Source organism: Phascolarctos cinereus, unplaced genomic scaffold (assembly GCF_003287225.1).
Source record: "Phascolarctos cinereus isolate Bilbo 61053 unplaced genomic scaffold, phaCin_HiC Scaffold_2;HRSCAF=192, whole genome shotgun sequence".
In the NCBI taxonomy this organism is placed as follows: domain Eukaryota; kingdom Metazoa; phylum Chordata; class Mammalia; order Diprotodontia; family Phascolarctidae; genus Phascolarctos; species Phascolarctos cinereus.
In genome coordinates, this window is record NW_027555625.1 from 395,584,616 (window position 1) to 395,599,110 (window position 14,495).

At 34.8% G+C, this 14,495-nt stretch overlaps 1 protein-coding gene across 3 annotated transcripts in view; it reads left to right on the forward strand.

The window, feature by feature from the left end:
• The first annotated feature begins 2,258 nt into the window (after positions 1-2,258).
• The window catches only part of GABRA1 (gamma-aminobutyric acid type A receptor subunit alpha1), a 71,872-nt gene continuing 59,635 nt past the window's right edge, over positions 2,259-14,495 (forward strand). The window contains exons 1-3 of one of the 3 annotated variants that reach the window (XM_020992416.2): positions 2,259-2,670; positions 4,898-4,986; positions 7,992-8,104. In XM_020992416.2, the coding sequence (XP_020848075.1) occupies positions 4,913-4,986; positions 7,992-8,104 (187 nt within the window). In that variant the 5' untranslated portion in view covers positions 2,259-2,670; positions 4,898-4,912. The other 2 variants (XM_020992418.2, XM_020992419.2) reach the window with 2 other exon arrangements.

Here is a 14,495-nt window from a genome sequence, read left to right on the forward strand (position 1 = left end):
GTCTTAAAATATAGATTTTCAATATTCAAGTGACAAAAAATGTATAAAAATGTGCACATATCATAAAATATTGGAAAGCAAATATATATATAGTAATGAAAACTGTATGTCTCACTTTCAAGAGAGAGTAGGAACATAAATTCTGTGACAGGTACATTGAAAACTCCTTATAGTTTCAAACTGAATAGTAAGGCATTTCTGAAGTGACCTCATTTTAAAAATTCATGGGTGCTCTATAACTATAAATGTATAGTTATATTGAACATTATGAGAATTAATTGTATCATTGTCTTACTCTTCAGAGTCCAATGTTCAAACATAAAAATGCTAGCCAGTTGTTTGCAAGAGCACATTCTGTGAATGACTGATTTTAGTAGTGTGTTTGTCATGAGACAAATGAACAAAGTGAAATACATATCATTCAGCAGATGGAGAAAAATGAAAGTAATTGGAATAATGTAACCTGAAAAGAACACACAAGGATGATGTTCTGATTGTTTTCAAATATAAGACAAAAGTGGAAAGAATTTGTTATCCATCAACCAGCAAAGTAGGAAGACTCAAGTATCATTTTAATAATATGATTCCTTAGAAAAAAAATTTTCATCTGAATGTTACTCAGGGCAGTATGACTGTCTTGTATTACACTGGAAATCTTTAGTAACAAAGTGAGGAATCACCTATTTTAAATTAGAATAAAACAATCATGCTGGGGAAATTGGGTTGATTGAACTGGCGTCACTAAATTCCTACCCAGTTCATAAACGTAAAATTAATTTGACTCCAACAAACGCCAAAAGATAGTCAAAGATTATTCTTAATGAGTTTTCAACTTCCATTTCTTATTTCTACAATTTTTTGCCTTTTGTATTCAAATAATCAGATTATACTCAAATGGAAGTGTTCAGGTACACCTTTATATCAGGGGTCAAAGATATGGTATTTGGAGGCAGATATATTGTTGTCTCACATGAGCAAGTCCTACATGCGGCATCCTTCCCCTGACCCCCTCCATGCCTAGTTGTCTTCCTATTATAAAAGGACAAGAAGTTAGCTAAAGCATTGGTCTCTTTTTAATCTTTTCCAGTGGGGTCTGTCCTGATTATACTACCCCTACCATTCAGCACCACCTACAGCTCCGGGATGGTGGTGCCGAAGGGACAGCTCCCAGTGCTGCGGGCCATCTCGGTCAGAGGTTCAGCAAAGCTTTCAGAAAGCAAACATTCCTTTTTAACGCACACTCATTCACAAAAATCTGGGAAGAGAACCACCGTCATCTCAGCTTACATGGAAATGTAGTTAGACTGACTGTCGTGAACACCCACCACCCACCCTACCAATATTTAGCATGCAAGCTGACACGGAGTAAGAGGGGGAGGGAAGAGGAGTCGAGGTGAGGATTGTGGGCCAGGGGGAGGGGAGGAGAGCGAAGGAAAGAGGATAGTGAAAGTTATCCCCCCCAACCCTAAAGATCTCTCTTTTTTTTCTTCTCTTCCTCTCCTATCGTTCCCCAACACCACCACCACCACCACCACCACCACCCCGCTGGCCCACCATACGGAGTTTGGGACAAGAGAGAGAGATCCGGAAATAGAAGCACTTGTTGTTTTCTTGAGCCCATGAATCATTAGCACGATTTATTCAATTCAAATACTCGAAATTGTCAAAATGCAGAGTCAAATATGCGTGCGTGTTTTCTACAATCACAGTTGCTTTGCAGAGATAAAACTCAGCCCTTAAAGCGCTCTCGCTTACGCCCTTGAAAGCAGCAAAAGACAGTTGAAGAGAGTTTTCTCAGTCCTGTCCCTGTCCCGTTCTGTGAGTGTAAGTGTGCGGGCATCTCATAAACACTGCTGCTGAACTCCTGGTCCGTCTTCCCATTTCATGTAATACACCGGGTCCTGTACATATGTAGAGGTGAAAGAGAAAGAGGTGGGAAGGATGTTTCCTTCATTTATAACGTTGCATCTCCGCGTTTCAGAACTCTTGATCAGTCATATTTATGCAGCTGTTAAATATTTCATCAAAGGTAGAATCTAATGCAGAACAGTTTTATTTTTAATAAGAAAGCCTTAAAATAGTCTGTTAGTAAATTGTAAGTGTTAAATGATTTCAAATGTAATCTCTCAAGTTCTCCCATCCCCACCCCCTCAAAAAAAAAAAGCTTGCTGCAGATTGTAGAAGGATTTGAGTCTGCAGCTAGAGTGAGGGGGATTAGGGCGAGAGCAGTGCAAGTTAAATTGTGCTGCATATAAAAAAAATGGGCGGATTGGTCTCTAGATGGAGAGACTGGTACCACCTTCCTTTCTAAAATAAAATCTCTCTGGCATGAAGTCACTGCCTATTTCACATCCGGTTTACCCTGGGACGTATTACTACTGTCTTGGTAAAGAGAAATCTTTTGTTGTATATCTGCAGACAGAATATTGGGAAGAAATTTGGGTGTGAAATCTTCAACACTGAAGTACGGAAGAGTCCATGACGCCTCAGACTGTATGAGTGAGAGGCAGATCTAGGGACAACACTCAGCTCCAGTCCCTCAGCCATCCCTTACTCTCACCAGCTCCGATTTCTTGGCGATTTTCTCTGGCAGACTTTCCACCCTCCCTTCCCAACCCCCCTGCCCCCCGCCCGCGTCTTCAGAGATCCAGTGCCTGAAGGGGGCCGGAGGTAAGTGCTGCTTCAGGACAGCGAGCAGACCTTTGAACGTGGGTTTTTCAAGCCTGAGAGATCAGGAAGCTACAGGGGGAAGAGAGAGAGGGAGAGGGAGAATGCGAAGAGCCCGTTTCCACGGCAGGTAGAAAAGATTGGGGAAAAAAGGATGAAAACCTCAGCAATTGCCGGGGCACCCGCTACTCTTCCCCTACCTTCTCCCCTGGATTTGGGTAGATTTGAATTTGGAATTTATTCTTGGAAGAGGAGGGGGAAATAAGACTTGTTTTGGTCTATTTTGCAAAGGTGGGGGTGAGAGGGATATGGTCCAAAGTTGCAATGATGGGAAGCAAAACGTGTTTCAATGTAAGCTTTGGGTGAATGCACTCTTTTAATCTGGCACCAACATGCATCAAATGCATCTTTCCCCTTTTTTTCCAGTGAATGCTGCCGAAATGCTTTTGCGTGTGGAAGTCATTCTCATTTTGTATTTGATAAACTCAAGAAATTATATTTTAATGCCTTCATATTGTGTGTGTGTGTGTGTGTGTGTGTGTGTGTGTGTCTGTGTTGAGAAACGGAGAGGCATGTAGAGAAGAAAGTAACCTGGGGTTCCTTTGTAAATTGGCATGTTTGCATTTCTCTTTTCATGCTGCAAGAAACTTTACTTCTTCAGCAACTGTAGTATCTTGTTGGGATTGTTTTTCTCTTAAAAATATTAAAGGAAGGCAAAGACCTGGAGCTCAATGCCTAGGTAATCTTTTGGGAGATTTAAACAAAAACCAAAACAAAAATATTTTAAAAGTCAGTTGAGTTCAGTAAGAGAACCTATTTTATTTTATTCAGATGTTGCTGCTTTATTGGAAGGTGCATTATGTTTGTGCAACTTGAATGCAATCTCTTACTATATAGATTTTTATTGTTTCTTTCCTGTCATATTTAACTCATCTTTGTCAAAGCCAGATATGAAATCAACCCAGATCTATTGGTGGCTTAGCATTTCTTATCTCTTAGATCATTTTACTCAAAATACATTGTGTTTTATTGCTCCCGTGTCTGATCGTAACTGTTTGTTTTTGATTTAAATAGTCCCTGAGAGTGTGGAATGAATTGGTGTGGATTTTTAGAGGCATACCATATTAAACTATAGAGTACTTAATTTATAAAGTGTTTTAATGTATTGCAATTCATTAATCTTCTCAACTACCAAGAGATGCAAATTTGCATTTACATTTCTGAATGTTTTAATTAAAGTGTATGCAAAAATATAAAAATCATTCAATACCTAAAAACTGAGTTGGATTAGAAAACTGAAGCCATAAATAGATTCAAAGTTTGCATTACTAAAACCTTCCTACAATTCATCCTCCTAAAATCCACAATATTCAAAACCCAACAATTAGCAATAGTTGCATTTTATCTAAAAGGGAAACATCCTGTATAAAATCATGGCAAAAACAATGTACTGCTAGCTTCCATATGAAAATATCCTGTTTATAAGAAAACATTTCTGATCAGTCAGCGTGGAAAAAAATGGGGCTATGAAGTGTCAGTGTGTTTGTATGTATATGTAATCAGCACATGGTTGGATTATAAAGTATGTCCTTTGCCCTCATGGAAGTATTAGTGTGCATACTGAATAGGAAATCATAAGGAGGAGAATTCCAGCATTATTCTTGTGTACAAACCAGTAGGTTTCAAAAGATAAAGAAAGATAAGCATGGTCAGCTCTGAGATAAAGGTAGATACAGAATGTAAAAGAGAAACATAGCCATTAAAAAAAAAAAACCTTTTCTATTATATTCTACAATAATACACTCTCCAGGATATGAAAAATAGTTTTACATTTTATTACACAGTAAATTCTTGGAAACTTAATTTTGAGGTGACCAAGTTTTTAGATTATAAACAAAAAAGGGGGAAGAAGATGATTTTCTTCATACTGGAAAGGTTGAAAAGTCAAGTCCCCAAAGACAGTTCTCAAGTTGAGAAAGTACCATCAGAAAGTATTTAAATGTTTGTGCTTTTCCAAGGAGAGTAAAGATACAGATTTATTTCTCAATGGAGAAATGAAAGGGAGAGTAGAAAATGATGAGGCCCTATTTGTATTGTTCCAATGAGGTGTCATATCACTGTGAGGTCATTTCCTGACTTGAAAGCATTCATCTAAATGACCTCAGCCCTAGTGGCTATAACCCGACTTTTCCTGAAAGGGATGTTGATATCTACTTATTTTACTTTTTAGCTAGGAAAACCCAAGATGAAGAGGAAACTTGGTCTTCCTGAATATCTTTGGGCCTGGACACTCCTTCTGAATGTACTGGCTGGAAAAAGGTGGGGAGACTTTATTTTAAAACTGCATGAATACTTCTATATCCTTCCATTTATTCAAACAGGGAGAAGTAAATTTTGCCTGAATGGAAGCACTTCTAAGGGAATTCAGGAAAGTTAATTGGAGTCAGATCCCAGCTAAGTCTAAAGAAGAGTAGCCTGAAAGAATAATGCCACTTCTTAGCATGGCATGCTAATTAGATTATGCTTAACAATCTTCAACAAAGAATACAGGAATATAGCATTAAATTTTAAAATTGAACTTCTCTTTGCCAAATAGAATCTGCTTGTAACATGCTATTCCAAATCCATAGAGAACAAGTACAACAAACTTTCCAATTTCAGGTGCATCTACTATGTTCCGTCAAATAATATATCTATTATATTAAACTTAGGTGTACATGAGTGTAGGCACACAATACCTCCAAAAATACCTCAGGTTTGAACTCTAGATTTTATAAAAAATTATAATGTACTATACTTTTCTGGCTAAACTTACGTAGAGCGTTTTATTATTTTTAAATTTATCTATTTGCAAATCTTTAAACATGTTTAATAAAATGTGACCTTTGAATTAATAAGTGATTATGGAATATAATTGGTCATGAGAGGAACAAATTAATGCATATAGTTGTAACCAAAACAAAAATAAAAATCCATCAATAATCCAATATAGACATTTAATACCATAAAGAATATATTTTTAGTAACACTTCATGAACCAAATTTTTAAAAGAACTTTTTTATTTAAAAACCATGCGCACCTAACTCACCATTGCTATTCACAAGGATAAATTAGGCATAACATAGAATACAAAGTATCTTCCAAAAGATAATAAAATAAAACATGTTTATTCAAACTATGATTTGAAGCAAATTTAATAAGTTTCAAACTCACGTACTTCATAGGAAAATTTATATCAATAAGTTGTTTACCTTTCTATGTCATTATCATTCATGGTTAAGGATATTTAAATGATGAGTGGAGAATATGGCTTACAATAAGATGTAAGTAATTGAAAGATTTAAATGTAATTCATTGCTTTTTGAAATATTATGTGGTGTCACTATTGTAATGACCTGTAGATGGAGTTAGTGTACAGTGTTTCATTATATGGTGGTTTAGTATGAAACCACAGTCACATACTATAACTGACATTTCCTTTCAAAATATACACTCAGTTAATACCAAATAAATGGTCTTCCTCTTTATCATCATTCCACGTTCTGGATAGTTGTTTCAGTGTTGCAGTAAAATAGCAGTGCTGGGGATAGAAGATCAAATTAACAAATTACATTTAAAAAAAAACACCTTTCTATTTCCACTAGACTAACAGAGCTGGTCCTCTTTAGCCAAAAGCAAGCAAGCATGCTGTGATAAAGACTCATTTGATACTGATATCCTACTATGCCGGACAAACTATATTAAGATGAAAATAGTTATGTCCTCCTAATCCATGCAAGTTACGGCAATATATCTTATATTTGGAAGCAGCTATAAAACTAGTAAAGAAAATGCAGGTACTGGTAAATGGATGATGTTCCAGATATGATATTAATTGCACAAATTTGGTTTGCCTTACCATCTAACTTCACGGTGTTCCCCTCTTCCTCTCCAAACACTTCTTTTTCATGCTCACTCATATCTTTCTCACAGTCTAAGGTGTACTGGCATTTTACTTCCTGTTTTCTGTATGTGACCTTTGAATAACCTTGGAATGATACACTCACAGTATTTTGTTTGGTGACATTGAGTTTTATAAGGAATTTCATCAGGAGACTGCTTCTGCATTCCTGCCGTCATCTGCCAAGTAGAGGTCATGAAAATGCAGGACTCCTTGAAAAACTGGGTTAGAAAGTTAAAAGCAAATACTTGCGGCACAAATAAAATACAAAATTAAACACGATTTTTCTTTCAATTAAGGGAAATTTGTATTGAAACCATTTAATTACACAGATTTTTAATATATTTAAAATCATCGAAAATTTATTTGTAACAAATGGATTAAGATGATACTTAAAAACCTGGACCTTGCGCTAATAAACAATGAAATTTCCATTTATCAATGTTTTCTTCTGAAATTATGCTTTGATAACGTCATTTTGGTCCATCCAAAAGAAAACTCTGAAAATCTAGTTTCACTTATTTATTTGTCTATCCATGTTTGAAAATCCAAAAGAAGCAGAGAAAATGAGGCCCAGCACATTCTGTAAAAGATCATATCAATGATCTATTAACAACATATTTTGACCAAAACATTGTATTTGCTGTTGTTCAAGCTAGTTATATGAAACAGGTTGTAATTCTGCTAGTTAGTGGCGTCACTTCAAATTTCCTAGAAGGGGGGCGTCACTTGTAAAAGTTCATTTCTGAGTAACATTTTTCATCATATCTAAGATAAATAAAATAACACTGTAAGTGATTAGTTCTAAGAAATGGATGATATTGAGTTCACAGAAGGCAAGGAAGTTGAGGTTCAAGATTCTGAGATTATTAACCTGATGTGCAATATGTATGCAATCAATAAATTCTGGTTATAGACACTGTCCAAGTGTAAGCAATGAAAGGAGAATTGGACTAAAGGGGAGTCTTATATTCTTGGCTGGGCTACCAATTGGCTATAATGCCTCAAGAAATTTATCTCTACATGACTCAGTTTCCTTACCTATTAAAGGCTGGATTCTATTAAATGATCTCTAAGGTGTATTATTATTCTGTGACATAAATGAACTAAAAAAAAAGATTTACAAATAGGAAAACTGCTGAAATTACTGAAATTACTAAGGAAGCTTTAAATGGCATTCCTTTCAATTACATAAAGACAATGCAAGTAATATATATTTTTTAAAGTAAATAAGACAAAAATGAAGGTTGGGCAATCTCTGGATTGACCAGGAGATTCTCTAGAAAAAAAAGAGATAGTTGATTTAAGGATTGCTTGATTTAGAAGAATGCATGAATATTTCTTTGGAAGGAATTTGTATTTGCCATTGTTTTGTGTTTCCAGCTTTGGGCAAACATCACTACAAGATGAAATTAAAGACAACACCACCGTATTTACAAGGATTTTGGATCGACTCCTAGATGGTTATGATAACCGCCTGAGGCCAGGATTGGGAGGTTTGTGATATTATTGTATTATTGTTCCATATATTATGGTTAAGCCTTTAATTTAAATAATTTAGTGAAAAACCTTTTTTTTAATTGTTCCATGCTAATTAAATATTTTGCAATAAACTAGCTAAGTAATGTGACATGGAGTTGTTGACAGACCTATAGATAAAAAAATATTTCATGATGATGTGAGAAAACATATAATATTCAAGAGCTTTACTTTCACCATACATGGAAAACATTGTTCTTCCATTTACAGACTTGTCTTCCCTTGTTCCAGGAAGGACAAATGTCAAATTTTTATATCATGCTGCACAAGAATCTAATGAAGACCATCAGTGTTTCATCAGGCATTGTTATTGCAATGTTGAATTTGAGTAAGACATATATAGGTCCATTTATTCACAGGTGTGTTTTGAAATAGCATATATTAACCTATATTTAGTTATTTCATAGGATGTTTTCTGAAAAAGAATAGAGCAGTGAAGGTAGTCTTTTTTTTGCAAATATGTTGAACTTTGTTCTTTTAATCCTTTTGGAAATGTTAGAGTATAATGAGATATTCCTGCTGAATGGTAGGTGTGGGATGGGAGAATTGAATTGTTTATGTTCATTATGGGAGAGGTGCTGGATTTGGAGTCAGAAGATCTGGGTTCAAATCTTAACCTAACATCTCCTACCTGTTTGGCCTTGGGTAAGCCAGTTACTCTTTCTTAGGCTGAGTTTCCTCATTTTAAAATAAACATGTTGGGCTAGATGTTTTCTGAAGTGTGTTCTAGTTCTTAATCTATTGTGCTATTATGAAGATCCTGACACAAATCATGAAGAGCTTCACATGAACATTCATAATCATCTCATATTTTAGCCAAAACAAATTATGACCCAAAAAGCAAAATAGATTGGTTTAAATAAGTGGAATGTTCAAAACCAGCAGCATATAGCTCTAGCAGTATCTATCAAGCTAGAAAGGTCTTGAGCAGGGTGATAGTGTACTTGCCATCTTAAGAGAAGCCTAGCTAAATTTGAGATGGCTCATCAACAAAACATGGACCACCAACTGATACATTGCTTTAACTAAAGCAATTTGTAAGGATGACTCATTAACACAGAGAGAGTTTAGCCTTTGGACAAATGGAGCTTGTAATGAAAGATATGGAATTAGGAATATTTGAAATGTTGATGTATGTGTTGCATCTAAAAGAAATCATAATTACATTTGAGAATAGAATGCAAAATCCGAGCTCTTAGGTCATTCCATGAAATAACAAACACTGCTATTAAATACTGAGGCAAAGATAACAAATATCAGGTGGTCCAGTGCTGCTTAGTTTCAGATGCTTAAGGATTTGATTTTGATATTAATGCTCAACTTGATTCCTTCACCTGAAGTCTCCTTATTCTTTGGAGAAGGTGAGTCACTTGACAGAGTGTTATGGGACTGTTGTGATGGCTGTCAACTGCCATTATGATTTCAGAAGGCCTGAGGGGACTACCTTGTCAAAGACACAAATCAAAAATATGTCAAAAATCTCATTAGTTCCCTTTTCCTATTAAATTCAAATATTTCTTCTCTGAAACATGCCTTTCATATTTTAATTGTGGTATTTCTTTTAGAATTCACTTAAGTATTGGTCTTCAATCTATAATTGAAATAATTGCCAATTAAAATTTGAGTCCACATACAAAAGAATGAGAAAAAATATAGAGACAATATATAAAGTGTGTCAAAATTTATCTACTTTCATGTAAACATTTGGATTGGCTCCAAAATAAATATTCATTAGGTCTTCATTAGTGCATCTTTCATTAATAATCCACTATGAAATAGACTCTTACAATGCATGATTCAAAGATTACAGAGACAAAGTGTAGTTACAAGAATAAGTAGTCAGTGTGCTACCCTAATATACAAAGGAAATATCTTTAAACATGGTGACATGGAAGTCAATGGGATTCCCTCATTAATCTCCATCTCTAATATTTGGTTCATCCTCACCCTACCTACAGTATTTTTCATCAAAACTTGGAATATGTGATGAACTGAAAACAATGGAAGCTATTTTGGACCGTGACATAGTTAAATAAATCATTTCTAACATTTTTACAACTTATACTACTTATATCATTTATGTACGTTTTCCACTGAATATTAAGTTTAAAAAATATAAAGTGCTTTTTTGAAAACAGGAGTTTAGAAGTTTTTATTTTCTAAAACCTTGAACATTACATAGGTTTTAATAATCCTAACTTGTTAACATCACTCTTATATACACTTTATTATTTGCAAAAATAGTAGTTGACCATATTGCAGTTAAGATACCAAAATAATTAATGCTATTTTAAATGACTTACAAATGTAATATTTTTATTTAAATTTCTTTTAGATACAACATATTGTTTTCATAATTGCCTTATCCATTAAATGCATAACTCTCCATGGAAGGGAACTGTTTTAGGGGTTGCAAAGGTAAAGAAATGCCCTAGGTAACTGATTCTCAAGTACGTAGAGCAAGAGGAGACCCTTCCAAAGAAATAACTTCATTGTGTCTAACCCAAGATAGGCAGTTGCTTTTAGCTAAATAGTTTAAACAGTAAAGGAAATTGGGACAGATTCTGATAGAACAGAAGGAATAGTTTACTAAACACAGACAAAACATCTAAATCAGTATTTTCTTTTCATGGATAGTATGGGAAGTAGAACATGATGACAAGCAGGAGCTTGATGAACAATGACAATGAATCCTGTCTTCCTTGTTAAGCATGACCTCAAAAGCCTCATTTTAGGTAACACATTGCAAATGGACATTTGTGAGAAAACTCATTAGAAAGAAAAGTCCAAATTCTTACCCACTTTTCCATCTAAAATGTGCCACATGGGGAGGGGGGTTTGCTATTAAAATTGACAAATTTGAATCTTAGAGAAAGCTTTATTACTAACAAACTTTGTACTTTTTATATCCCTCTAAGAGTATATATTTCAGTCAAGGTTTGCCATAAATGACATTTGGGTTTGGGACATGTCAGGGCATTCAATGTATACAAAGCCAATAGTTTCTAAGAAGCTGCAATTTATGAAAATTTCCAACATCAGCCATCTTATACCTTGAAACAGCAAATGTAAATGTTTCAGATTTTTTTTCCTTTAAATTAGCATCACCATTTTAATATATATTACTATGTCACTTCTTATTTCATTCACTAAGGAGTTTTCTTCACTGGAAAATTACCACCTTAGCATGCCTTAGTCATGTCATAGGATGATAGCTCTAAAGCTGGCAATGACACCAACGACTATGTAATCCAAACCCCTCATTTTGTATATGAGTAGACTGAAGGCCAAGGAGATTAAATGACGACCCAGGGAATAAATATCATATGCAAGTTTGTGGACTGGTTTTCCCAACTCCAGATGGCACTGTACCACATTATCATCGTTGCAATAACCAAAACATATGATCTGATGGCCATATTCTGGGGGTGACACTCTCAGTGAGAAACTATCTAGATTAGTCTTCATATAAGAGACAAGATAAGTTTTCATGGCTATAGCCTAAGCCTCCCTACCTTGGTAGAACCTGTCTAGAACATATGGCATACTGACAGAACTTTGAGGAACACAGAGTCAGCTGCATATGTGGTGAAACACCATAATGAGATCCAATGGAAATAGGTCATCTTTATAGTACTTTAAATTTATTTAATGCTTTTCTTCTATAGTGTACTTTTTCATATGTTTACATCTACTTCTAGTGACACAAAGAGGGCAAGCCATTCAATAATATTCATCATGAAATGAATTTCAACATGCCCCAGGAAAAAGTATATTCACCAAACATAAAAATGACATGGAGTAAGACGTAAGATATAATTAGTAATTAAGGCATGTGGAGATCTAGGCTGAAAATTGTGCTAGATGCCATTGTAGCTAAAATTAGATAGATGAGAGAGAGAGAGAGAGAGAGAGAGAGAGAGAGAGAGAGAGAGAGAGAATGTGTCACACTTTACAAAACATTTTAATATGTTTCTTTATTTTATCTTCGCAATCTGCGAAGGGAGCAATGCTTTTTTTTTTAATTTTACAGATGAGGAAACTAAGACAGAGAGAGCAAGTGCCTCTCCCAGGGTCATACAGCTAGTCAGCTCAAGTCAACAACAAGCATTTAATAAATGACATGAATCAATTGGAGGTAATATTAGAGAGGAAGTATCAATGTTAAAGGGGATCTGGAAATACTTCTTGCAGAAGTTGAGATTTTTAGGTGAGATTTAAAGGATATCAGGGAATCCAGTAGGCAGAGGTGAGTAGATAGAGAATTCTGGGCATTGGAGACAGTCATAAAAATGACAGGAAATTGGGAGATGGAATGCCTTGTGTAAAGAGGAGAAAGGATACCTGTGCCATTGGATCATCGAGCAAGGGAAAACATGTAAGAATGAAGGATTCGAATCCATATCTTCTTCACTCCAATCTAATACTATGCCACTTAGGATACTACTCTCCTATTGAAATTATACCAAGTTTCTCTTCTGTGCTTTGCAATGTCTTAGTTCAAGCAGGAGTTTCCTCTTCCATATGGTGTTTCTTGATCCCTCCCCACCCTCAAATAGCAGTATTCTCTCCCTTGTTAGCTATTCCTAAAATAACTTTGGCCCTTGGTTTTGCTACCATAATTCTCTACCTTATATTGTATTTATCAGTATGCATGCCATATTCTTTCCAGTAGAATTTAAGTTCCTTGAAGGTGGGTATTGTTTTGTTTTTGAATTTGATAACCCAACACAAAGCTTAATACCTTCAGCATAGTGGTTACTTACAAGGATTAAAATTTAATTAAATTTGATAATATACTCACTCTACTTTTATGGGCATTAGAATCTAGAGTTTCAAAGGGGAGGGATTATTTACTTTTTCTGGGTAACAAGTTGTGTCACAGGTAGGATATGAATCCAAGTCTCCCATACCTAGTGCTAAATATGACACTAAATCACACTCCTCATACTTTCAAACCTTAAGAGATATATAGATATCAGTTATTATTATCACAAGCAAGATATTCTAGTAAGGGTTCAAGAAAGAAAAAAAATTGGAATTTGAGTAGTTATTAGTAGACCCATTCATCAGTACTTACCTTCAGAAGCTTTCCTAGTGCTGAGTGTGGATAGCATCATCCCTGGGCTTTATACCTTAGTTCCATTAAAAAAGAAACTTATGACATCTCACCTATTTGAATGAACTAATAAAATAATTTTTGCAAAGTTTGCAACTCTGATTTGGAAAGGCTGAACTTTGAGTAACATTGAGAAATATTTTTTTTAAAGTGTTACTTTATTCTGACTTTATCAGTATTATTCTTAGTATAGCTTTTGGAAACCTAGCTAATTTATTATTTTAATATCTCAAATAAAATTTTGTCAAGAAGAATTAGCTAGAGAGATTGTAGAAATTTAATCCTTCTTATTCAAGAGAAAAAATAAGAACAAAATATTAACTTTTTATGTCAATATTTGGATATAAAATGAGAAGCAGAGGAAAACCATTTGATTTGCAAAGAAACCAGCAATTATTAAAAACTTGGAAATAAAGATGAAAATTAAATGTTAGACTTCTATTAGAGTGTCATTGTTTAACCTATACCTACCTGTGTAATGTTTTATATCAGAGAGGTCAATAAACATTTAACCTATAAGTGAGATCCAGACTGAACAACCATGAGTGAAACTTGTTTAAGTCATAGTTTAAGGTAGAAGAAGTAGAAAAAGGATGTAGAAGGGGGGGCTTAAGAACAAGAAGAAAAGAATATTGACACATAAAAAGAGATAGAAAAGAGTAAGAAAAGAGAAGGGAAATGAGACAAAAGAAAAAAGAGTGGAAAGCAAAGGAGAAAAATAAAAATAATGGGGGAAGAAGGTGAGGGAGAGAGGAAAAGAAGAAAAGCACCTGAAGAGATGAAATAATGAGAAGAGAAGTGCTCAATGACATGTCTGAGTTGGAATGAATACAATGAATACAAATTATGTCTGGTCAAGGATCTCCTGTAGGATATACCCAACAAACTCTCATGTGGTCTTTGCTTGAAGACTTCTAGTGGGCAGCTTCCTGGAGCAGCTTTTCAAGTATTTGCATTTGGTAGATTTTTTGTCTGGGAAACATATATTCTATAGATTACCTACTACTAGTTTACAAATCACTTGTCTTTCTTCTCATCATTGGTTATACTACTATAACATTTAGCTCAGTGATTTAGAAATTTGACCTTCCTGTGTCATGGAGGACTGAGAGAGGGGAAAAGTATAATTGCAATTGATGAGTGTTGTAAGCCTGTTAATAATTCCAGTTGCTTTGGGGACCCACAATGAAGTTGTCCCTAGTACGTTCTATCACTGAATAGAAAGTTCT